A 23,722-nucleotide genomic window follows, 5' to 3' on the forward strand; every position below is an offset into this window, starting at 1 on the left:
AATTCTCACCAAATATTAGCAAACCAAATTTGAGAACACAAAAGAAGGATTATACACCATGACCAAGTGGGACTCATCCCTGGGATGTAAAGACGATTCAACATATGCAAATCAATAAATGCAACACATGACACATCAATTAAATGAAAGAAAATCATGTGCTGATCTCACTAGATGCAGAAAAGGCAAAATACATCTTCAAGATGAAAACATTTATAGTTAATACCACCATCTGGGTAACACATATAAACCTAGATGTTTGGTCATTCTGTTTAAGGGGAAGAAAAATCAGATTAAGAGTTAACTATCTACTCAAGAAAATTACAGACACCAAGGGAACATTTCATGCAAAGATGGGCTCAATACAGGACAAAAATGGTATGGACCTAACAGAAGCAGAAGATATTAAGAAGAGGTGGCAAGAATACATAGAAGAACTGTACAAAAAAGATCTTCACGAGCCAGATAATCACCATGGTGTGATCACTCACCTAGAGCCAAACATCCTGGAATGTGGATTCAAGTGGGTCTTAGGAAGTATCATTACGAACAAAGCTAGGGGAGGTGATGGAATTCCAGCTGAGCTATTTCAAATCCTGAAAGATGATGCTGTGAAAGTGCTGCACTCAATATGCCAGCAAATTTGGAAAACTCAGCAGTGGCCACAGGACTGGAAAAGGGCAGTTTTCATTTCAATCCCAAAGAAAGGCAATGCCAAAGAATGCTCAAACTACCACACAATTGCACTCATCTCACACACTAGTAAAGTAATGCTCAAAATTCTCCAAGCCAGGCTTCAGCAGTGCGTGAACCGTGAACTTCTAGATGTTCAAACTGGTTTTAGAAAAGGCAGAGGAACCAGAGATCAAATTGCCAACATCCACTGGATCACCGAAAAAGCAACAGAGTTCCAGAAAAACATCTATTTCTGCTTTACTGACTATGCCAAAGCCTTTGACTGTGTGGATCACAACAAACTGTGGAAAATTCTTCAAGAGATGGGAATACCAGACCACCTGACCTGTCTCCTGAGAAATCCGTATGCAGATCAGAAAGCAACAGTTAGAACTGGACATGGAACAACAGACTGGTTCCAAATAGGGAAAGGAGTACACCAAGGCTGTATACTGTCATCCTGCTTATTTAACTTACATGCAGAGTATATCATGAGAAACGCTGGGCTGGAAGAAGCACAAGCTGGAATCAAGATTGCTGGGCAAAATATCAATAACCTCAGATATGCAGATAATACCACCCTTAAGGCAGAAAACAAAGTCCTAAAGAGGCTCTTGAAGAAAGTGAAAGAGGAGAGTGAAAAAGTTTCCTTAAAGCTCAACATTCAGAAAACGAAGATCATGGCATCTGGTCCCATCACTTCATGGCAAATAGATGGGGAAACAGTGTCAGACTTTATTTTTGGGGGCTCCAAAATCACTGCAGATAGTGACTGCAGCCATGAAATCAAAAGAAGTTTACTCCTTGGAAGAAAAGTTATGACCAACCTAGACAGCATATTAAAAAGCAGAGACATTACTTCGCCAACAAAGGTCCGTCTAGTCAAGGCCATGGTTTTTCCAGTGGTCATGTATGGATGTGAGTATTGGACTATAAAGAAAGCTGAGTGCCAAAGACTTGATGCTTTTGAACTACGGTGTTGGCAAAGACTCTTAAGAGTCTCTTGCACTGCAAGGAGATCCAACCAGTCCATCCTAAAGGAAATCAGTCCTGAATATTCACTGGAAGGACTGATGTTGAAGCTGAAACTCCAATACGCTGGCCACCTGATGTGAAGAGCTGACTCATTGGAAAAGACCCTGATGCTGGAAAAGATTGAAGGTGGGAGGAGAAGGGGATGACAGAGGATGACATGATTGGATGGCATCATTGACTCAATGGACATGAGTTTAACTAAACTCTGGGAATTGGTGATGGACAGGGAGGCCTTGTGTGCTGCAGTCCATGGGGTCGCAAAGAGTTAGATGCGACTGACCGACTGAACTGAACTGATCCACCACTGTGATCTTTATGGTTTTAGGAGAGGGAAGGGAAAAGCTATGGTACAGTCTGCATAGAAGATCAGATTCTAGCAATAATTTTCTATGACACATCGTCACACATCCTAGTCCTAGTATACTATATTGTTCAAAACAAATAATCAGAAACTCACCTCTGGTTTGGGGACAAAAGCCTGACCTGGGATTGTCAAGATGTGCTGAACGTCGCAGAGGTACTGGGCCATAATGGAGAGGCGACTTCGCTGTTTGCTTCCAGTAGTAGCTGTAAGTCTCTGCAGAAGGACAAAGAGGAATTTTGGCAAGTAACTCATTCATCATCTACGAACACCAGGTGGATTTTTTTGAGGTAAATTTTAAAAGCATAGGCTATCTAACAGGATATATAGCCAACATGGGGAACATTTTCCTTTGACACTAACTGAGGTACATCTATGAAGTGTGAGTTATACACACAATGCACTTAAAAAAAAAATCAAATTAGAAAATTTCCCTACCACTGGCTATTGGGATTTTCAAAGTAGAAGATACTGTATGGAACAAGTAATCCATAAATACAGATAGGTGAAAACGCCAAGAATAATGAATTCAAGATGCTTTAGTTTTATGAACTACCCCAATGTCTCAATGAACATTTCCAATGGTATGTCCTTAATTTAAATGTAATAAAACTATGAATATTTAGAACTCTTGAATTGGCTGATTTTGAGAACTTTTTTTTTTAAACAAAAAACTTATTTTCTTTTAAGCACCCAAACATTTTTATTTTAAAATTAGGTATGTGTGAATTAACTCATAAATATATACAATTCAACCAACATCCCCAAAGGATTTTTAAAAAGAACTTTAAATTCCATATAAATGTTATATGAAAAAGTAAAGGGCCAAGAATACCCCAGGGCACTTCTGTAGAATGTCAACAATGTGGGGCGAGGGGCTGCTCTGCGGAGGTGACATGGGGGCATTCGCCTTGCCAGATATCAAAATTAAGGCAGTATCATATTGTTAGAGGCACAAATATACCCATGGAACAAAAACCTCAGAGACCCAAGCACATGTGGACTTTCGAAATGTGACAGATGTGATGTAGCAACTGCTAGTGGGAGAAGGATGGATCATTTGGTGACTTTGGTATAAGCAGGAATCTACAAAGAGGACTGTGTAGGCCCATATCTCATATCAACCAAAAATAAATTCCAAGTGAATTAACAGTAAGTGAAAACTGAAATTTTAAAATTGTATAAGTATCTATGACTCCCATGGCAGGGAAGACTTCCTTAACAATGCAAAAGCAGCAGTCACAAAAGACTGATACATATTGTTCCACTTAAATTAACAACTTGTTGTATAATGAAAACACTATGAAGATAGGCCACAGACTGAGAGAAGGTATTTGAAACTCTTAAGGATTAGTGCTCAGAATATAGAAGAAACTCCTATAGATCAATAATCAAAAGATAAACCAACAGAAAATAAGAAGAGAAACACTGTAGCAACCCAAACAAACTATAAACTATGCTCAAGTAGATTACAGATCAGGGATATGCACATTAAAACCAGTTGAGACACAATTTCGTATTTCATGAAATAAAACTTACACAACAGAAAAAGGACTTAACAGGACCTGGTACTGGCGAGTATATGGAGCAATAGGAATTCTCATGTGCTGCTAGTGAGAGGGGACTGGTACAAGCATTTTGGACTATAATCTCGCAATATATAGTAAAGCTAAAGTTGAGTAAACTGCTGTAATCCATCAGGTTTACCTTTATGAATACATTCTAGAGACCTGCCTCACAAGTAGATATTTATAAGGATATTCATTGCAACATTATATGTAGTAACCAAAAAACAAAGATCCATCAATAGGTGAATGAATAATTAAATTGTGGTAATTTTTACAATGGATACTAAATAATATTTACAATGAATAGCAAAGGTTACCAACATAAATCTCCAAATAGAGCAAATAATTGACAGAAGATAGGTACAGTGTGACTGCACTCACAGGGAAACTTTTGAAGATTATTTACCCTTTACTCTCTGTGTGCATGTGTACGTATATCTATCTATATCTGCAGAGCAAGCAAAACATGTTCATGGAATACTGAGTATCAATTTTTAGACAGTTCAATTCACAGGAGGGAAAAAGGGGAGATAGAAGAGGGTTCCAAACATATTTATAATACTTTATTTCTTAAAGATATGAAAAATATGGTATTATGTTGGACAAAGCTGAGTGATGCACAGACTTATTTTTCTAAAATGCATCCTGTTCCTAGAGCTCCCTAGACCTCTTCTGAATGACAGAGTCAACATTACAGACAGCAATGATTACTGGAATAATCCTGGGCCAGGTGTGCCTGTGGTGTGCCTTACTACTCAACAGTCGGAGATGGAGTGATTCTTCAAGTTCTGTTTCACTTAAGAGTGCTATGTATCCACTTCTGCCAGGAGAAAGGAGTATCCTGAACCCATGAGTGTTACCCTCCTATCTCTGGGCTTCCCTGGTGGCCAGTGAGGGAGATGAGGGTTCCATCCCTGGGTTGGGAAGATCCGCTGGAGGAGGGCATGACAAGCCACTCAGTATTCTTCCCTGGGAAATTCCATGGACAGAGGAGTCTGGTGGGCTACAGTCCATGGACACAGACACGGACTCAGTGACTAAACAACAACAATCCCATCTTTGCAGCAAATACACATAGGCTTTGGAGATGAAAACATGTCAATCTTATAACGTAGAAGAAAGCAGCACAAATACCTGTCCCTCATTTATTAAGGAAGAATTCAACCCACAGACCAAAAAGCTCTGCAAAAGACTTCATTAAATGCTAGCCTAAGAGTTCAACATTTGATCCAACCACTCAAACATTTGATGTTTCTTTGATATATTATAGGTAAAGCTGTGAAAATTCAAACTCCATTACAAGATATATTTGAAGAGCAAAAGTTCAGGGAACCAAACAAGGTAATTTTTCAGTAAAAGGAAACCTCTAACCCTCGAGCTTTTAAAAAATTCTGATTGAGTGTAAGAAAAACAAGGGGTCAACGAATTCACAAGAACAGTTTTGGTTTTTTTCTATTCATGTAAAATAATTTTAAGTAGAAAAATTAGACTTACGCTTGAGAAACTGCAGAGCCAAATATCAGGGACAATGAGAACTAGATAACTTATGAAAAGGCCATTCCCTTAACCAGACATGGTCCCCTGGAGATGGTAGATGAAGAGGTTGATGCTGGACCCAGAAAGAAAAGACCACAGATCCAGTCACACAAAGAATCGGAACTTCATGATTTCAGCAGAACACATATGACCTGTGTTCAGGTTCAGCTTTCCCTTCACGACCTTTGGAAGACGTTAAACTACGCCGAGTCTCAGTTTCATCACCTGTAGCATGAGGTTAGATGAGATTCGTTACGCTCTCATTTACTGCTACACAGTCTGATTCTATTTTACGAGCTGCAACTTTCAAGTGTCTACAAGCCCCTTAATATGTATGAGCTGAATTCTTACATTTACACCCTGTCATCTTAGAGAGAGAGGAACAAGACAAACATGCTCGTTTCTGCCCTGTAACTCACAAAGCCAAGCCAAGCAAATATTCTAAGTGCTTTCTGTGGCTAAAATTCAAAATGCAAATATGACAGTGTCAAGAACAAAGAGAGGGAAAATAGGAGAATGCTGCTATATAGTCTTCCACTGAAGCTCTCACTTTCAAAAATGTGAAAATCAGTCAGGGGACCAGTGTTATCTATACTTTTAAAGCATTCCATAAATTATAGACTCAATATAAACTCTTCTCAATATTCAAACTAAAATTTAACTACAATCAACTTTTTGTTAAAGAAAAATAATTGCAAATGGTAAACTGGAAACAACACTATTATTAATAACAAGTGACACTGAGTCATTGAAAATGTTACTCCACCTCTTCAGCCTCTGTTCCTTTGCTCTTTCCCCCCAAAGAATGAGAGTATTTTTGCATTTCTATTGTGCTACTGAAAAGTAGAAATACCATAATAATCATATCAGCTGAGGAAAAGAATCCAAGGACAAATCCAAAAGTTGAGAAAAGCAACAAAGGGAACTATTAGCATGGCCTCAATTCAAACCAACAGAAAAGCACTATTAAGAGTCACAAGGAGATGACTAGGACCTCAGGAAAAAGGCAGGCTGCCGTCTATGGGGTCGCACAGAGTCAGACACGACTGAAGTGACTCAGCGGCAGCGGCGGTGGCAGGAAAAAGACGATGTCATCTTAAGAGTTTCTAACAAACACAAAAGGGTTCTACATTTTTGTGATGGATTTTATGGCCTAATGCTCTAAAACGGAAATTTTCAACTTTGGTGGTTTTGACATTTTGGGCTAGTTAATGCTGAGTAGTTCTTTGCTATGGGGACTGTCCTGAATGATGTCTACCAGCTGCCCTGAACTCTATCCACTAGATGCCAGAAGCAGCCCCAGCTGTGACAACCTAAAGTGTCCCTTGAGTGGGGGATGGGGCAAAACTGCTGTTGAAAACCAGCACCTCTGGAAGGGAACATGGGGAGAGAGGGATGGATGCAAGAAAAAATTTCTTATAATACATTTATAAATTATTTGAAAGGAAGACACTGGAAGAGTTGAACTAAGGTAGTCATCCAGTGTCTACTCTCAAAGCAATTCTGATATTAAGTTGTACTGCTTTATTTTTTACAGAAACAACCATGAAGCTAAAGCACACAAAACAACAGGTTTTATAACCTGGACACGACGCAGTAAGGGACTGTGGTCACTGCCAGAGGGAAAGGAGTGAGCCTCGGGACTGCCCAGCTTACAGCTGCAGCTCAGGGACAGCCAAGCAACAGAGGCCACCAGGGAAGACCTGGCGTTCAGGAGACAGAGGCTGACGTCCTGGGAGGCCGCGGCAGCTAGAATCTGGGGGCAGGCTACTGGAGAAGCGCAGGGAAGACCTGGAGTTCAGGAGACAGAGGCTGATGCTCTGGGAGGCCGCGGCAGCTAGAATCCAGGTAGAATCCGGGGGCAGGCTACTGGAGAAGCAGAACACAGAGCTGGAGAGGTCTTAGGGAAGGAGGTAGAGACAGGAAGGGAGTGAGTGGAGACACACTCCCTTTCAAGTCTTTGGCAGAGCAAGGATCTGGAAGGGGTGTATGAGGTTAACTCCTCAAGGCTAGGGAGGCTGGACAAAGTACCATTGGAAAGCTGTCGGACAAAATGGAGCTCATATAGGGCTGGAAATAGTCTGCATTCCCAACAGCTAAAGTAGAGAGCCCATGAATTACACAGGACACAGGGTGGCTTCCTCAGAAACACCATGGCTTAGTAGTAGGACTTAGCCCCAGATCAAAGGCTGCTTTGGACCCATCATAACAAAGCTTGAAAGGCAAACCTCAAATCAGTTTGCAAGTACCTTAATTTACATGCCAGAACAAAACCCACCACTCAACCCTATACAACAAAATCTGACCCTCAACAACATTGGGGGAAAAAAAAAACAAGCCTCACAATAGGCACTGTTGTAACAAAAATTACCAGGCTTGCAAAGCAGAAAAATGGGACCCAGAACAAAGAGGGTGGGAAACATCAGCTGGTAAAATAGTACAGAAATGACAGAGGTAATGGAATTAGTAGGCAAAGATCTTAAAATAGCTATTACAAATATTATACATATGCATAAGGATGCCAAGAACAGCATAAACATGAGAGAAAGGGAAGATAGAATAAGACTCAAACGGAACTTTTAGAGATAAAAGTACAGAAATGGAAAATACAATTATCAACAGATTAGACACTGCAGAAAAGAGTGGTAAATCAGAGGCTGCAAGCCTTATGACCAGCATTGCCACCCTGAGGTTTATACCCTAGAGTAATCTTGTCTATGTGTACCAGCTGGGATCAACACAAGAATGTTTGTGACTGTTTGTAATAATCAAACACTGAAACTAATGCAGGGACCCCAAACAGGAAAACACACAGATAAGCCTGACAGATCAACAGTCAGCGGATAGTAAATAGCTGTATAAATAAGCTACAGCTATGGACAACGTGAGCAGATCAGGATAAAAAGAATATACACTGTATGAACCCATTTCTATAAAGCTGAAAAATGGACAAAACTGAAATATATTATTATACAGGTAAGAATCTGATAAACTATGTGAAAGTGAAGTCGCTCAGTCGTGTCTGACTCTTTGCAACCCCGTGGACTGTAGCCTACCAGGCTTCTCAGTTCACGGGATTTACCAGGCAAGAGTACTGCAGTGGGTTGCCATTTCTTTCTCCGGGGGATCTTCCTGACCCAGGGATTGAACCCGGTCTCCCGCATTGTAGGCAGACACTTTACCCTCTGAACCTATTATTCCCTACATAGGTTCAGAGGGAATAATAAATTGCAAACTCATGGTATAGATTATCCTGGTAGTAGGTGGGGAACAGGAGATGCAATCAGAAAGAAGAGGGTGTCAGAGATGTTAGTAATCTAATTATTAACTTAACTTTAATTGGATTTAAAGATTTAATGGGATTAAAGACTTTAGTTGGATTAAAGATTTACCGAGCATGACCATGCCCACCAGAGCAATACCCAATTTTCCAAACCATAGCTAGTCCCTCCCATTGGGAAGCTTCCACGAGCCTCTTACCCTCATCCATCAGAAGGCAGACAGAATGAAAACCACAATCACAGAAAGCTTACCAAAATGATCACATGGAACACAGCTTTGTGCAACTTAATAAAACTATGAGCCACTCTGTGTAGGGCCACCCAGATGGCCAGGTCACGGTGGAGAGTTCTGACAAAACGTGGTCCACTGGAGAAGGAAACAGCAAACCACCTTGGCATTCTCGCCTTGAGAACCCCATAAAGAGTATGAAAAGGCAAAAGGTATGGCACTGAAAGAAGAACCCCTAAGGTCAGTAGGTGTCCAATATGCTACTAGAGAAGAGCAGAGAAATAACTCCAGAAGGAATGAAGAGGCTGAGCCAAAGGGGAAACGACGCCCAGCTGTGGATGTGGCTGGTGGTGAAAGCAATATTTGATGCTACAAACGAGAGTACTGCATAGGAACCTGGAATGCTAGGTCCATGAATCAAAGTAAACCAGATATGGTCAAACAGGAGATGGCAAGAGGGAACATCAACATTTTAGGAATCCGTGAACTAAAATGGACGTGAATGGGTGAATTTAACTCAGATGACCATTATATCTATCACTGTGGGCAAGAACCCCTTAGAAGAAATGGAGTAGCCCTCACAGTCAACAAAAGAATCTGAAATGCAGTTCTTGAATGCAGTCTCAAATATGACAGAATGATCTTTCATTTCCTTCATCAGAAGAATCAGAAATGATCCTTCATTTCCAACGCAAACAATTCAATATTATAGTAATCAAGTCTATGCCCCAACTACTAATGCCAAAGAAGCTGAAGGGTTCTATGAAGACCTACAAGATCTAGAACACCAAAAAAAGATGTCATTTTTATCACAGGGGACTAGAATGCAAAAGTAGGAAGTCAAGAGATACCTGGAATAACAGGCAAGTTTGGCCTTGGAGTACAAAATGAAGCAGGGCAAAGGCTAACAATTTTGCCAAGAGAACACACTGGTCACAGCAAATACCCTCTTTCAACAACCTAAGAGACAACGCTATACATGGACATCACTAGATGGTCAATACCACAGTGAAGAGGACGACGGAGGATGAGATGGCTGGATGGCATCACCGATTCAATAGACATGAGTTTGGGCAGACTCCAGATTGTGAAGGACAGGGAAGCCTGGTGTGCTCCAGTCCATGGGGTTGCAAAGAGTCAGATGCAACTGAATAACAACAATTTGACTTGGGTGGTGGGGATTCGGCTGTTCTTCTGATTAAGCCATACACACATAAAGCAGTGAATATACATGACACACTCTTTTATATTCATATGTCATAAAAAAAGAACTGTTTATAGCCTGCAGATTCCCTCCTTAAATCTCTTTGCTTCAAAAACTGCTTTCACTGCTCTGAGGGTTTACTTTTTAGAGACAAACTTGGAACACTCCAGTCATGGGAATGCCTAGCAGGCTTATGTGAGCTGAAGTCTATATATTGAATAATGAGACACCCAACCCCCTTACCTTTCTCAACTCCAAACTGATAATATTCTTTTTCTTTTGTAATTTTTCTTTTCTGGTAATTAGATCTTGTGATAGAACAACCAGAAAAAGTTAAAACTTACCTCTGCCACTTCCTTTTGAAAAGTCAGCATCATCCGGGTTCTACCATATGTGAATGGTCCATTTCTTTGAGAAACATTTTCAAGCCATTTGATAATCAGTGGGGTTGATACACTAAAAGGCAGATTTCCAATAATATGTACATTTGGAGGATCTGGTTGGCATAAGAAAAAACTTGGTATGATTATTTCAGCAATGTATTATGAATACAATTTTAGTTAAGAGTAAAATTAAACTGGGTATTAATAGCATCAAACAAAAGCACACAAAAATATAATGGCTGAGTATTTTTCAGTCCATGTATTCTTCAGAAGCAATGTTTGCTCACAATCAGCTTTGAATTAAAGGGAAAAAACCCCACCTAATTAGTATTCCATTAAAGTCCCCAGGTTTTGGCTTAGGAAAGCATGAAAAAAAATTGGTTTGAGGGAAAAAGATCATTTAGCCTTGGACATGAGGTCAAAGTTCCTGTGGGACACCAGAGAATCTGTCAGATGCCCACAAAGGGGATACAGGCTGGACATGAAGATTGTGTACAATATATATGCGGTAAGTGAAGTCATGGCAGGAGAAACAAGATTTAAGATGTGGGTGGAAAAATAACCACCAGCATAGAGAAAGCTCAAAACAAGGTGAAAGGAAGAACAGGTGGGCCTGGTATCAGGGAAAACAGAAGCAGAGAAATCTTCTAGATGAGAGTAACAGTTTAACACTGGGGAACGCAGAGAAGATTTGCAGCAGGCAGTTAGGTCGGTCATCCCTCTTGTCTGTGACTGGCTGGGCAGGGCAGAAAACTGAAGTGGTCACGGAGAAGAGCCGGTTGGAAGCGGGAGCCGGGCAGAGCCAGCCACTCTGAAGAAGCCTGGTGTGGAGCAGCGAGACTCAAGGGCAGCTGTGGAGGCACGCCCAAATCGCTCCTCCAGCTGCTCTGAGAGGGGTTTATGGGCAAGAAACACTTCTGTGTGTTCCAAGGAGCTGGCACATAGCAGGTACCCAAAAAACTGTCCATGAATGAAGAGTGCCTTGGAAGGTTACTGAATGTAAAAAACAGAGGAAATAAAGTCAAAAGAAAGGTGGGGGTATGGCTTCGTTCACCAAAACACTATTTTCACCATTTGGAAAACACTTTCTAGTTCATTCCATCTTTATAAGGTATCATAAAAATGGCAAGTTTATATGAACAGACCCCAAAACATTTGAAAAATATTAGTATCAGATAAATTTGGATGAAGAGAAAGCAATTTGATTTTTAATTTGGAAGAAAGTGGAAAAGCAGAGAAAATTACAATGCACCTTACCTATTTAATTATCTAATTTTAATATAAGTATATAATAAATATTTATAATGTATGACAAATAATACAAATATTTGTACTAAACAATTACAAAAGAAAATAAGAAAACCAACCCAAAGACACTTACCATCCTCCCACTGTCTTTTGAGACTTTCTGGAAAAGCCCTTTCTATCTTAAATGTCAAGACATCTCCATGGACAATTCTCAGTTTTCCAGGTGCTGCATCAGAAAGCATCTAGTTTACAAAAAGGTCAATAAAATGAGCTCATACACTTTAGAGAACAGTGGAATTAATTTTTTTCCCTGCCAAATCTGTGCATCATAAATCAATATGAAAAGTCAGAGACTAAGAATGATCATTAATGAACTAATAGCATGCTGCGTCCACTGCAACAGACATCCATGGTGTTCGACTTTCAACACATAAGAGTGACTGGGAATGGCGGCAGATAACAGTATAACAATAGCTTATTAACATCACAAATATTGACATAATTTTAACCCTCAGGATGGCTTGTATTTCGGTATAGATTTAGCAAAAACTGAACTCCTGCGTTTTTAAACTGGAGACTAAGTAGTCTTCCAAGGCAATAGAAATAAAAACAAAAATAAACAAGCGGGATCTAATCAAGCTTACAACATTTTGCACAGCAAAGGAAATCATAAACAAAACAAAAATACAACCTATAGAATGGGAGAAAATATTTCCATACAATGCAACTGACAGGACTTAATTTCCAAAATATACAAACAGCTCACACAACTCAACAATAACAAAAAACCCAATCAAAAATGGGCAGAAGAACTAAACAGACATTTCAACAAAGACAAATAGACGGCCAATAGGCACAAGAAAAGATGCTCAATATTGCTAATCATTAGAGAAACACAAAACTACAATGGGTACCACTTCACACTGGTCAGAACAGCCATCATTAAATAACAAGTCCGTAAATAACAAATGCTGGAGAGGCTGTGGAGAAAAGGGAACCCTTCTACATAGTTGGTGGGAATGTTAGTTGGTGCAGTCACTGTGGAAAACAGTATGGAGGTACCTTAGAAAATTAAAAACAGAATTACCAAATGATCCAGCAAACTCACTCCTGGACACATACCCAGACAAAACAGTAATTCAAAAAGATACCTGTATGGTCAGGAAGCAACAGTTAGAATTGGACATGGAACAACAGACTGGTTCCAAATAGGAAAAGGAGTATGTCAAGGCCGTATATTGTCACCCTGCTTATTTAACTTATATGCAGAATACATCATGAGAAACGCTGGGCTAGATGAAGCACAAGCTGGAATCAAGATTGACAGGAGAAATATCAATAACCTCAGATATGCAGATAACACTACCCTTATGGCAGAAAGTGAAGAAGAACTAAAGAGCCTCCTGATGAAAGTGAAAGAGGAGAGTGAAAAAGTTGGCTTAAAGCTCAACATTCAGAAAACTAAGATCATGGCATCCAGTCCTATCACTTCATGGCAAATAGATGGGGAAACAGCAGAAAAAATGGCTGACTTTATTTTTCTGGGCTCCAAAATCACTGCAGATGGTCATTGCAGCCAAGAAATTAAAAGACGGTTACTCCTTGGAAGGAAAGTTATGATCAACCTAGACAGCATATTCAAAAACAGAGACATTACTTTGTCAACAAAGGTTTTTCCAGTGATCATGTATGGATGCGAGAGCTAGACTATAAAGAAAGCTGAGTGCCGAAGAATTGATGCTTATGAACTGTGGTGTTGGAGAAGACTCTTGAGAGTCCCTTGGATTGCAAGGAGATCCAACCAGTCCATCCTAAAGGAGATCAGTCCTGGGTGTTCATTGGAAGGACTGATGTTGAAGCTGAAACTCCAGTACTTTGGCCACCTGATGCGAAGAGCTGACTCATTTGAAAAGACTCTGATGCTGCGTGGGATTGGGGGCAGGAGGAGAAGGGGAAAACAGAGGATGAGATGGTTGGATGGCATCACTGACTCAATGGACATGGGTTTGGGTGGACTCTGGGAGTTGGTGATGGACAGGGAGGCCTGGCGTGCTGCAGTTCATGGGGTCACAAAGAATCAGACATGTGAGCAACTGAACTGAACATGTCCCCTAATGTTTTTAGTGGCATTATTCACAGTACCAAGATGTGAAACAACCTGATGTCCATCAACAAATGAATGGATAAAAATGTGATACATATGTACAATGGAATATCGTTGTTGTTCAGTCACTAAGTCTGACTCTTTGTGATCCCACTGACCGCAGTCTGCAGGCTCCTCTGTCCATTGGGTTCTCCAGGCAAGAATACCAGAGTAGGCTGACATTTCTTTCTCTACAATGGAATATTACTCAGCTATTAAGAAAGAAGGAACAATGCCATTTGCAGTAACATGGATGCAACTAGAGAGGCTGCAGTCCATGGGGTCGCTAAGAGACTGAGTGACTTCCTTTTACTTTTCACATCCATGCTTTGGAGAAGGAAATAGCAACCCACTCCAGTATTCTTCCTGGAGAATCCCAGGGACAGAGGAGCCTGGTGGGCTGCCGTCTATGGGGTTGCACAGAGTCGGACACACTGAAGCGACGCAGCAGCAGCAGCAGCAGCGAAATACATCAGAAACAGAAAGGCAAGTATCATATGATATCATATATACATGGAATCTAAAAAACAACAAAATGAATTTATCTATGAAACAGAAACAGAATCATGGACAAGTCAGAGAACAGACTGCTGGCTGCCAAGGAGGAGGTGGTTCAGGAAGGATCAAGTAGGAGGTTGGGGTTGGCAGATATAAGCTTGTATATATAGGATGAACAAACAAGTTCCTACTATATAGCACTGGAGAAGAAAATGGCAACCCACTCCAGTATTCTTGCCTGGGAAATCCCATGGACAGAGAAGTCTACCAGGCTACAGTTCATGGGGTCACAAAAGAGTCAGACGCGACTTGGTGACCAAACCACCATAAAGCACAGAGACCTATATTCAGTGTTCTATGAAAAACCAGAATGGAAAAGCAGAAATCAAAACAGTAAAAGTCAACTATATGTCAATAAAAATACTGATTAACAAATAGAAACTAAAGACATTATAACGAAATACTGAGAATTAGGAGAAATCATATGAAAGATGACTTTAATTTAACTAAATCTTTATATCTTAAGTACATAACAAGGATTGATTCTACATAGTACCAAGATCTTTAACTAAATCTGCGAGTAGAGTCAACCCAGCAGAAAAGTTATGTGTCACTGCCAAGCTATACGTGGCCCTCTGAGACACTCCTTTGACCAGAGTGCTCCTGAAGTAATTCTGATCCACAGGCACTTTCAACCTAATGAATTATCCTGCATGTTTTAACAAAAGCTACTTCCTGGCCAATTTCTACCTTCCACTCCTTGTTGTCCTTCCTTTCTTCAGTTTTTCTGAGTAAAAAAGAGAAGTACTTCTTTATCTTTTTTCCCCTCCTTCTCATCCACCTTAGCATCACACCTTAAGAATTGCTCTCATAGTACTGAAGTGTTGGCACCTAACTAGAAGGAGCCTTACAGGTAAGCCATCTATAAATGTGCATGTGTTAAGTGCCCCAGATTCAAAACAAAATTTGATTCTTGAAGTCCTTAGTAAAAGAACAACAGCCAGATGCAACGCATGAGCTTCTAAAGTTAATATGCAAGAGAGCAAAATCAATGAAAATAAGCACATCTAAAGAACAGTGTGGGGAAGAGATAGTTAGGGTTTTTGTATCGACATGTACACGCTGCAATATTTAAAGTGGATAACCACAAGGTCCCCCGATGAAAGTGAAAGTGGAGAGTGAAAAAGTTGGCTTAAAGCTCAACATTCAGAAAACGAAGATCATGGCATCTGGTCCCATCACTTCGTGGGAAATAGATGGGGAAATAGCGGAAACAGTGTCAGACTTTATTTTTTTGGGCTCCAAAATCACCGCAGATGGTGAACTGCAGCCATGAAATTAAAAGACGCTTACTCCTTGGAAGAAAAGTTATGACCAACTTAGCATATTGAAAAGCAGAGACATTACTTTGCCAACAAAGGTCTAGTCAAGGCTATGGTTTTTCCAGTGGTCATGTATGGATGTGAGAGTTGGACTGTGAAGAAAGCTGAGCACCGAAGAATTGATGCTTTTGAACTGTGGTGTTGGAGAAGACTCTTGAGAGTCCCTTGGACTGCAAGGAGATCCAACCAGCCCATTCTGAAGGAGATCAGCCCTGGGATTTCTTTGGAAGGAATGATGCTAAAGCTGAAACTCCAGTAGTTTGGCCACTTCATGGGAAGAGTTGACTCACTGGAAAAGACTCTGATGCTGGGAGGGATTGGGGGCAGGAGGAGAAGGGGACAACAGAGGATGAGATGGCTGGATGGCATCACGGACTCGATGGATGCGAGTCTGAGTGAACTCTGGGAGTTGGTGATGGACAGGTAGGCCTGGCGTGCTGCGATTCATGGGGTCGCAAAGTGTCGGACACGACTGAGCGACTGAACTGACTGTACAGCACAAGGAACTCTGCTCAATGTTACTGGCAGCCTGGATGTGAGGGGAAAATGGATACATGTATATATGTATGTATGGCTGAGTCCCTTTGTTATCTACCTGAAACTATTACAACATTGTTATTGGCTATTCTACAATATAAAATAAAAAGTTAAAAAAAAAAAAGGTTACAAAAGGAAGAAAGGAAGAGGTGACCATCTTCCCACATTAAATCTCAGTTCAGGGAACTCAGAGAACTTTGGCTTCAATTCAAGGAACTTTTGCCCTTAGCATCCCCCGGATCTTCTTCTCTAGCTCAAGTAAAGCTGAAATCTCTATCCTAACTCTCCTCTGACTAATTCAGGTGACTAAGGAAGAATGAAAGCACCATCACAAAGCCACGGAGGAGACATGGACCAAGGCGCCTAGCTGTAGCTCACTCACACCTCTGGGTCAACAATGTGCCTTACACACACTTCTTTATAGTGCTGTGTACTACAATCATGTATATACAGGTTTCTTTCCCCTATAACAACAGAGGCCCCTTAAGGGCTCTGTTTCTTATCTACTTTAATATCCCCTGCAGCCGCAATAGTACACAGTAGGTGCTTTATATGTATTTGACAAGTGAATGAATAAGTGAATGATAAAATGGCATTCAGTTTTCTATGAAGCTGGGGAACTCCTCTCCTAGCCTATAATATTTGGGGGCCCCTAAAATTTGAAAGGTTCAGAAACTTGCAAAGATTTATTTCACTGATAAGTCAGTTATACATGTAATGTTGGAGAAACGCATAGCTGAAATGCATATGCTGATCAGAGGCTAAACATTTTAAGTTATGGGAATCATCTAGTTTGATCTGTTTAGCCACAGTAGTTTAGCAAAAATAATTGTGTACCTCTGATATTAATGTACTTATGGATTATTTTAAGTTTCCATGATTTGCTAAAACTTAATCTGATGAGTTCCAGACAAACTTAGAAAATATAATGACTTAGACATAGTACATAAAAAGGGAGATCTCTCTCTATAGGACAGGCTTTTACCATATAAAAATTTTATTTAATGACAGCATTTACCAATGAAGAACATTAAATTTTCTTCTGTAATTATGTTTCACATAATTAAAACAAAACAAATAAGCATACCAAAAACAAAGAGGGAGAATTAAAAGCTTGTTTCACAATGTCAATATATAGAAAGTAATGAAGTAATTAGTAATTAAGGCTAAAATAAAACAATGTAAATTTGGCTCTGTGGCATTAATTTACATGCTCTGATAACTTTAACCATGTTTGAAATATTATCTTCCACCTTTACACACACAGCTACATATCAGGAAACTGGTAAAAATACACATTTACCTTCCTTTCCCAAGTTTAAAGTGCTAGTTTTTTGGGTTCCCCTTCTGGCTTATGTGTCAGTCAATGACACACCAAGTCCTCCTGTTCTTTAAGAGGTCTACTTTTTCCAGGCCAGCTCTGCAGCTCGAGCTTTCCCCTTCCCGCTCCCCACTGCAGAAGCAATGATGCTGCTGTTCACAGCTTTATGTGAAGGCCCTGAGCAATTATGGAGGCCAAAAAATAAAAAAGTGGTACAAACAGAAATGACAGCATAATTATGGACAGCAGCCATTTCAACACCTAATGATAATCAGCAATGACACAGAAAGACCTCGTAACCAACCCCTAACAGAAGAAAATGTCTGCATTATCATAACGGTATTCGGGGAATGACCAAAGGGCGGAACAGATCGCCATTACAGCCCTTCCGGAACAACACTGTGCCTGTTACCCCTCAGAGCTCTGGGAGTGTTGCCTCGTACTGACCGCAGAGGCACCGCTGACAACCTATGCAGGCGCTAAGGCAGCCAGGTGAGTCGTTTACAGACACTCCAATTGTTCTACCATTTTCAATCCTGTGTTTTTCCAAAATGAGTCATAAGCAAGCTTTGAGTAAAAAGCATTCATTAAAAAAGGCTGCAAAAGAAGAAAACCAAACTGTGATAAAGGAAGCATACAAAGTATGTAGATTGTGAGAGCTTTACATTGTACCAATCCCAGAGATGTTAGATCCTGAAGCCAACATACTGAACTGTATCATTTTCACTCAGTGTTGGAAGTAATTACAGCCGGTTTCCAAGAGAGAACATGTGCTTTTCTGGTATTAAGTTCTATAAAGGGTACAAGGAAGAAATAGAGAATGTCTTTGATAAAACTAAGAAAACAAGTACAGAAGTGTTCTTCACAGTCACCTAAAAATCTCTCTCCTCTTACAAGTACTTAGTGAATGCTATCCCACATGTGTGTGTCACGGGGTTGGGGGGGGGCGTGGTGGGTGGTGGTGGTGGAGGGGAAGCTATGGTCTTAACTAGGTAGTTTGCTGGTGATCTAATTTGATGAGGAAGGAATGTGCAATTTCTAGAACCTATGCCCATTTATAAATCCCTTCAGTGCAAAAAACTAACAGCCATTTTATATGTTTTACGCCACCTTCTCATGGTGACTTCCCTGGCGGCTCGGATGGTAAAGCGTCTGCCTACAATGCAGGAGACCCAGGTTCGATCCCTGGGTCGGGTTGATCTCTCCAGGCAATACTCTTGCCTGGAAAATCCCATGGATGGAGGAGTGTGGTAGGCTACCGTCCATGGGCTTGCAAAGAGTCCGACATGACTGAGCGACTTCACTTTCACTTTTTCCTGGTGAGGGGCTCATGACAGCCAACACTGTACAGTGGGCTAAGCAGTAATTACACAGCCCAGTAATATTACCTTCTTTCTAACCTGCCACATACTGACTTTCATACATGGGATTCTCGAGGCAAGAATACTGAAGTGATTTGCCACTCCCTTTACCAGTGGGCCACGTTTTTTAAGAATTCTCCACCATGACCCGTCTGTTTTAGGAGGCCCTGTATGGCATGGCTTATAGCTTCATTGAGTTACACAAGGCTATGATCCATGTGACCATTTTGGTTAGCTTTCTGTGACTGTGGTTTTCATTCTGGAGGTTGTGGGATTGTACTTCTTGCTTCTTCTGTCTGCCCTCTGATGGATGAGGATAGAAGGCTTGTACAAGCTTCCTGAGGGACTGGCTGTGAGGAAAACTGGGTCTTGCTCTGGCAGGCAGGGCCATGCTCGCTGAATCTTTAATTTTCTGCTGATGGGTGGGGCTGTGCACCCTGCCTTTGGAGGCAGTCGAGTTCTAGAGCCTACAAGCTCTATGGTAGGGCTAAAGGTGACCTCCAGAAGGACTTACGCCAATGCGTACCTCCCAGGACGGCTTCTGCCAGTGCTCCTGCTGACCCGGGCCTCCACAGGAGACCCTCACTCACTCACAGGCAGGTCCAGCTCAGTCTCTCACGGGGTCAACTGCTCCTTTCTCCTGGAACCCAGTGTGCACAAGGTTTTGGATGCACCCTCCAAGAGTCTGTTTTCCCTAGTCCTGTGGAAGTTCTATAATCAAATCCCATAGACCTGCAAAGTCAGATTCCCTGGGGAGGCCCATTCCCTCTGCCAGATTCCCAGGTTGGGAAGCCTGATGTGGGGCCTAGAACATTTGCAACAGTCTAAGAACTTCTTTGGTATTATTGTTCTCCAGTTTGTGGGTTGGAGGTTCATAAAAATGTAAGGAGGTTATAACAAAAACCACCCCCCAAAAAAAGAAATGCAAGACAAAAGTGGTTATATGAGATAGCTTTACAAATAGCTGAGAAGAGAAAGGCAAAGGAGAAAGAGAAAGGTATATTCAACTGAATGCAGAGTTCCAGAGAATAACAAGGAGAGATAAGAAAGCCTTCCTCAGCAATCAATGCAAAGAAATAGAGAAAACAACAGAATGGGAAAGACTAGAGATCTCTTCAAGAGAATTGGAGATACCAAGGAATGTTTCACGAAAAGATGGGCACAATGAAGGACAGAAACAGTACGGATCTAACAAAAGCAGAAGATATTAAAGACAAGGAGGCAAGAATACACAGGAGAACTATACAATAAAGGTCTTAATGACCCAGATAACGATGATGGTGTGATCACTTACCTAGAGTCAGACATCCTGGAGTGTGAAGTTAAGTAACCCTTAGGAAGCATTACTACAAACAAAGCTAGTGAAGTGACAGAATTCCAATTGAGCTATTTTAAATCCTAAAAGATGATGCTGTTTAAGTGCTGCACTCAATATGCCAGCAAGTTTGGAAAACTGAGAGGTGGTGCTGGAGAAGGAAACAGCAACCCACTCCAGTCTTACTGCCTGGAAAATCCCATGGAGAGCCGAGCCTGGTGGGCTACAGTCCACCACGGGGATGCAAAGAGTTGCACATGACTAAGAGACTGATCACAGCAGGGGTCACAGGACTGGAAAAGGCCGGCTTTCATTCCAATCCCAATAAGGCAATGCCGAAGAGTGCTCAAACTACCACACAACCACACTCATTTCACATGGCAGCAAGGTCATCCTCAAAATCCTTCAAGCCAGACTTCAACAGTACATGAACCGAGACCTTCCAGATGTACAAGCTTGATTTAGAAAAGGCAGAGGTGCCAGAGATCAAATTGCCAACATCCACTGGATCACAGAGAAAGCAAGGGAATTCCAAAAAAATATCTACTTCTGCTTCACTGACTACACTAAAGCCTTTGACTGTGTGGATCACAAACTGTGGAAAGTTCTTAAAGAGATGGGAATACCAGACCACCTTACCTGCCTCCTGAGAAATCTGTATGCAGGTCAAGAAGCAACAGTTAGAACTGGACAGGGAATAATGGATTGATTCAAAATTAGGAAAGACGTACATCAAAGCTGTCTATTGTCACCCTGCTTATTTACCTTTTATGCAAAGTATATCATGTGAAATGTCAGGTGGATGAATCACAGGCTGGAATTAAGATTGCCTGGAAAGATACGAATAACCTCAGATATGCAAAACCACCCTTACACCAGAAAGCAAAGAGGAACTAAAGAGCCTCTTGATGAAAGTGTAAGAGAAGAATGAAAAAGCTGGCTTAAAACTCAACATTCAAAAAACAAAGATCATGGCATCCAGTCCCATCATTTCATGGCGAACAGATGGGGGAAAAAGAGGAAATGGGCAGATTTTATTTCTTGGGCTCCAAAATGACTGCAGCCGTGAAATTAAAAGATGCTTATTCCTTGGAAGAAAAGCTATGACAAACCTAGAAAGCATATTAAAAAGCAGAGACAACATTTTGCTACAAAGGTCCATATAGTCAAAGCTATGTTATCTTCCAGTTGTCACGTACATATGAGAGAGTTGGACCATAAAGAAGACTGAGCACAGAACTGAATTTTTTTCTAACTACAGTGCTGGAGAAGACTCTTGAGAGTCCTCTGGACAGCAAGGATATCAAACCAGTCAATCCTAAAGGAAATCAAGCCTGAATATTCACTGAAAGACTGATACTGAAGCTCCAATACTTTGGTCATCTGATGCGAAGAGGTGACACTGGAAAAGACCCTGATGCTAGGAAAGATTGGGGGCAGGAGGAGAAGGGGACGACAGAGGATGAGACGGTTGGATGCCATCACCGAGTCATAGACATGAGCTTGGGCAAACTCTGGGAGATAGTGAAGGACAAGGAAGCCTGGAGTGCTGCAGTTCATGGGGTCACAAAGAGTTAGACAACTGAGTGACTAAACAACAAACTATAAGAACAGGTACAGCAGAAACCCACTCAGACTCATCAAGGGATTAGATATTTGATTTAATAAATTTTCTATTTAACCCGGGGTTTTCCTTGGTGGTTCACATGTAAGGAATCTGCCTGCAGTGCAGGAGACCCAGGTTCAATCCCTGTGGGAAGATCCCTTGGAGTAGGTAATGGCAACCCACCCCAGAATTCCTAACTGGAGAACTCCATGAACAGAGGAGCCTGGTGGGCTACAGTCCACTGGTCACTTAGAGTCAGACACGACTGAGCAACTAAGACTTTTTCTATTCAACCAATGTAACTCCTTTAATTGTCAACATTTCTTAAAAATAAACTTACAGGTATAAATTTTTCTAAACTATATTGCACAATTCTCTTCCTAAACTAAGAACAATGAACCCAATTTCAGTCTTTTCTTGATGACTTGGATCACTGTTGACTGTAGAGCAATGGCCTCAATAGCTATAGATCCTTCCCTACTGTGCTTTTGCTTCTTGTAGCTCTTCTGCCACAGTAATAACTGTTACTTCTTGCTGTAGTCAGTGGGTCTGCTTCCAGCATTCTCTGTACTTACTTGCAGTGGACTAGGAGATCACTTTGTCTGTGAATCAGCTTTTGCTAACTGGTTGAGTGTTGTCCATGTTATGATTAACTGTGGTCATAACTGCATCAAGTAAGTTATATGTGTTAAGTATGTAGTCATCACAACAAGAAGTCCTATTTAAAATCTGCTAGAAAGAATTTCAAACATTTACTATCTCGGATTAAAAACAGGTCCTGTTGTTCGGATGACTAGATTACTTTATATCTCCCTTTGCAAGAGGATGGGGAAGGGGAAGAATTATAAGAGCAACCGTTTATTGACTACAGGCAACAGACCAATCTCTTTACATAAATTTCTATCCTTGTAATAACCACAAAAGAAAACTAACATTCCCATGCTGCAGATGAGAAATCGGAAGCTAAAAAAGGTTCAAAGGCAAGCCCAGGGTCACAAAGCTAGTAAGTGCCATACATGATATCTGAAAACCAATCTATTTGATTCTCAGTCCCACAAAGTCTACATTGCCTATCAAGTAGAAATACTCACTGTTTACCTAATAGAATTCCAGAGGCAATACTAACAATACTCAATGCCTTACTATCTCCAAAATTTCATGAAATAAATACCTAAATGGTTAAGAATCCTAGAGCTTCTTACTCTGGTCAAGATGTAATAAAGGAGACAGACCAGTTACACTCTTTCACTTTAAACATGAAATAGCCAAAAAAGCTGAGGCAGTACTCAGATGTTGGACAACAGGCAGTGCAGGAAAACTTGCAGATCCAGGAAGCTCTCACTGGCCCATCAGCAAGAAACATGAAGAAAAGAACACCAAGGCACATCATGATGAAAAGACTCAAAGCCAATGATATAGAAAAAATCGTCAGGTATAAAAAGGGACACATTCAAGTCAGTTCTAATGAGGTGGATGAACCTAGAGCCTATTATACAGAGTGAAGTAAGTCAGAAAGAGAAAAACAAGTATCAGATACTAATGCACATATATGGAATCTAGAAAGACAGTACTGATGAACCTGTTTGCAGGCGGCAAAGGAGACACAGACACAGAGAACACACTTACAGACACAGACGTGGGAAGGAAGGAGAGGGTGAGACGTATGGGGAGAGTAACATGGAAACACGCATCACCGTATGTAAAATACACAGCCAACGGGAATTTGCCGTATGACTGAGGGAGCTCAGACTGGGGCTCTATAACAACCTAGGGAGGTAGGATGGGGAGGGAGGTGCAAGAGGTAGGGGACACATGTATACCTATGGCTGATTCATGCTGATGTTTGACAGAAACCAACATAATAGCAATTATCCTTCAATTACAAATAAAATTATAAAAAAAGAAAAAAAATCATAAAAACAGCCCAAGGAAAAAAACAGAAGCAAAGAATGACAGATTTGTCAGAAACAACAGAAGTAATAAGATAGTAGAGCAACATCTTAAGAGCACTGGAGAAAAACCCCAAAACCTGACAGCAT

At 40.9% G+C, this 23,722-nt stretch overlaps 1 protein-coding gene across 2 annotated transcripts in view; it reads right to left on the bottom strand.

The window, feature by feature from the left end:
* Positions 1-23,722, bottom strand: part of TFB1M (transcription factor B1, mitochondrial) — a 61,585-nt gene that overhangs the window by 31,066 nt on the left and 6,797 nt on the right. For both annotated transcript variants that reach the window (XM_069598779.1, XM_069598780.1), the window contains exons 3-5: positions 11,654-11,762; positions 10,234-10,385; positions 2,168-2,287 (exon numbers count right to left, since the gene is read on the bottom strand). In XM_069598779.1, the coding sequence (XP_069454880.1) occupies positions 2,168-2,287; positions 10,234-10,385; positions 11,654-11,762 (381 nt within the window). The remainder of the gene's footprint in view (positions 1-2,167; positions 2,288-10,233; positions 10,386-11,653; positions 11,763-23,722) is intronic.

The sequence above is a fragment of the Ovis canadensis genome, chromosome 8 (assembly GCF_042477335.2).
Source record: "Ovis canadensis isolate MfBH-ARS-UI-01 breed Bighorn chromosome 8, ARS-UI_OviCan_v2, whole genome shotgun sequence".
Lineage (NCBI taxonomy): Eukaryota > Metazoa > Chordata > Mammalia > Artiodactyla > Bovidae > Ovis > Ovis canadensis.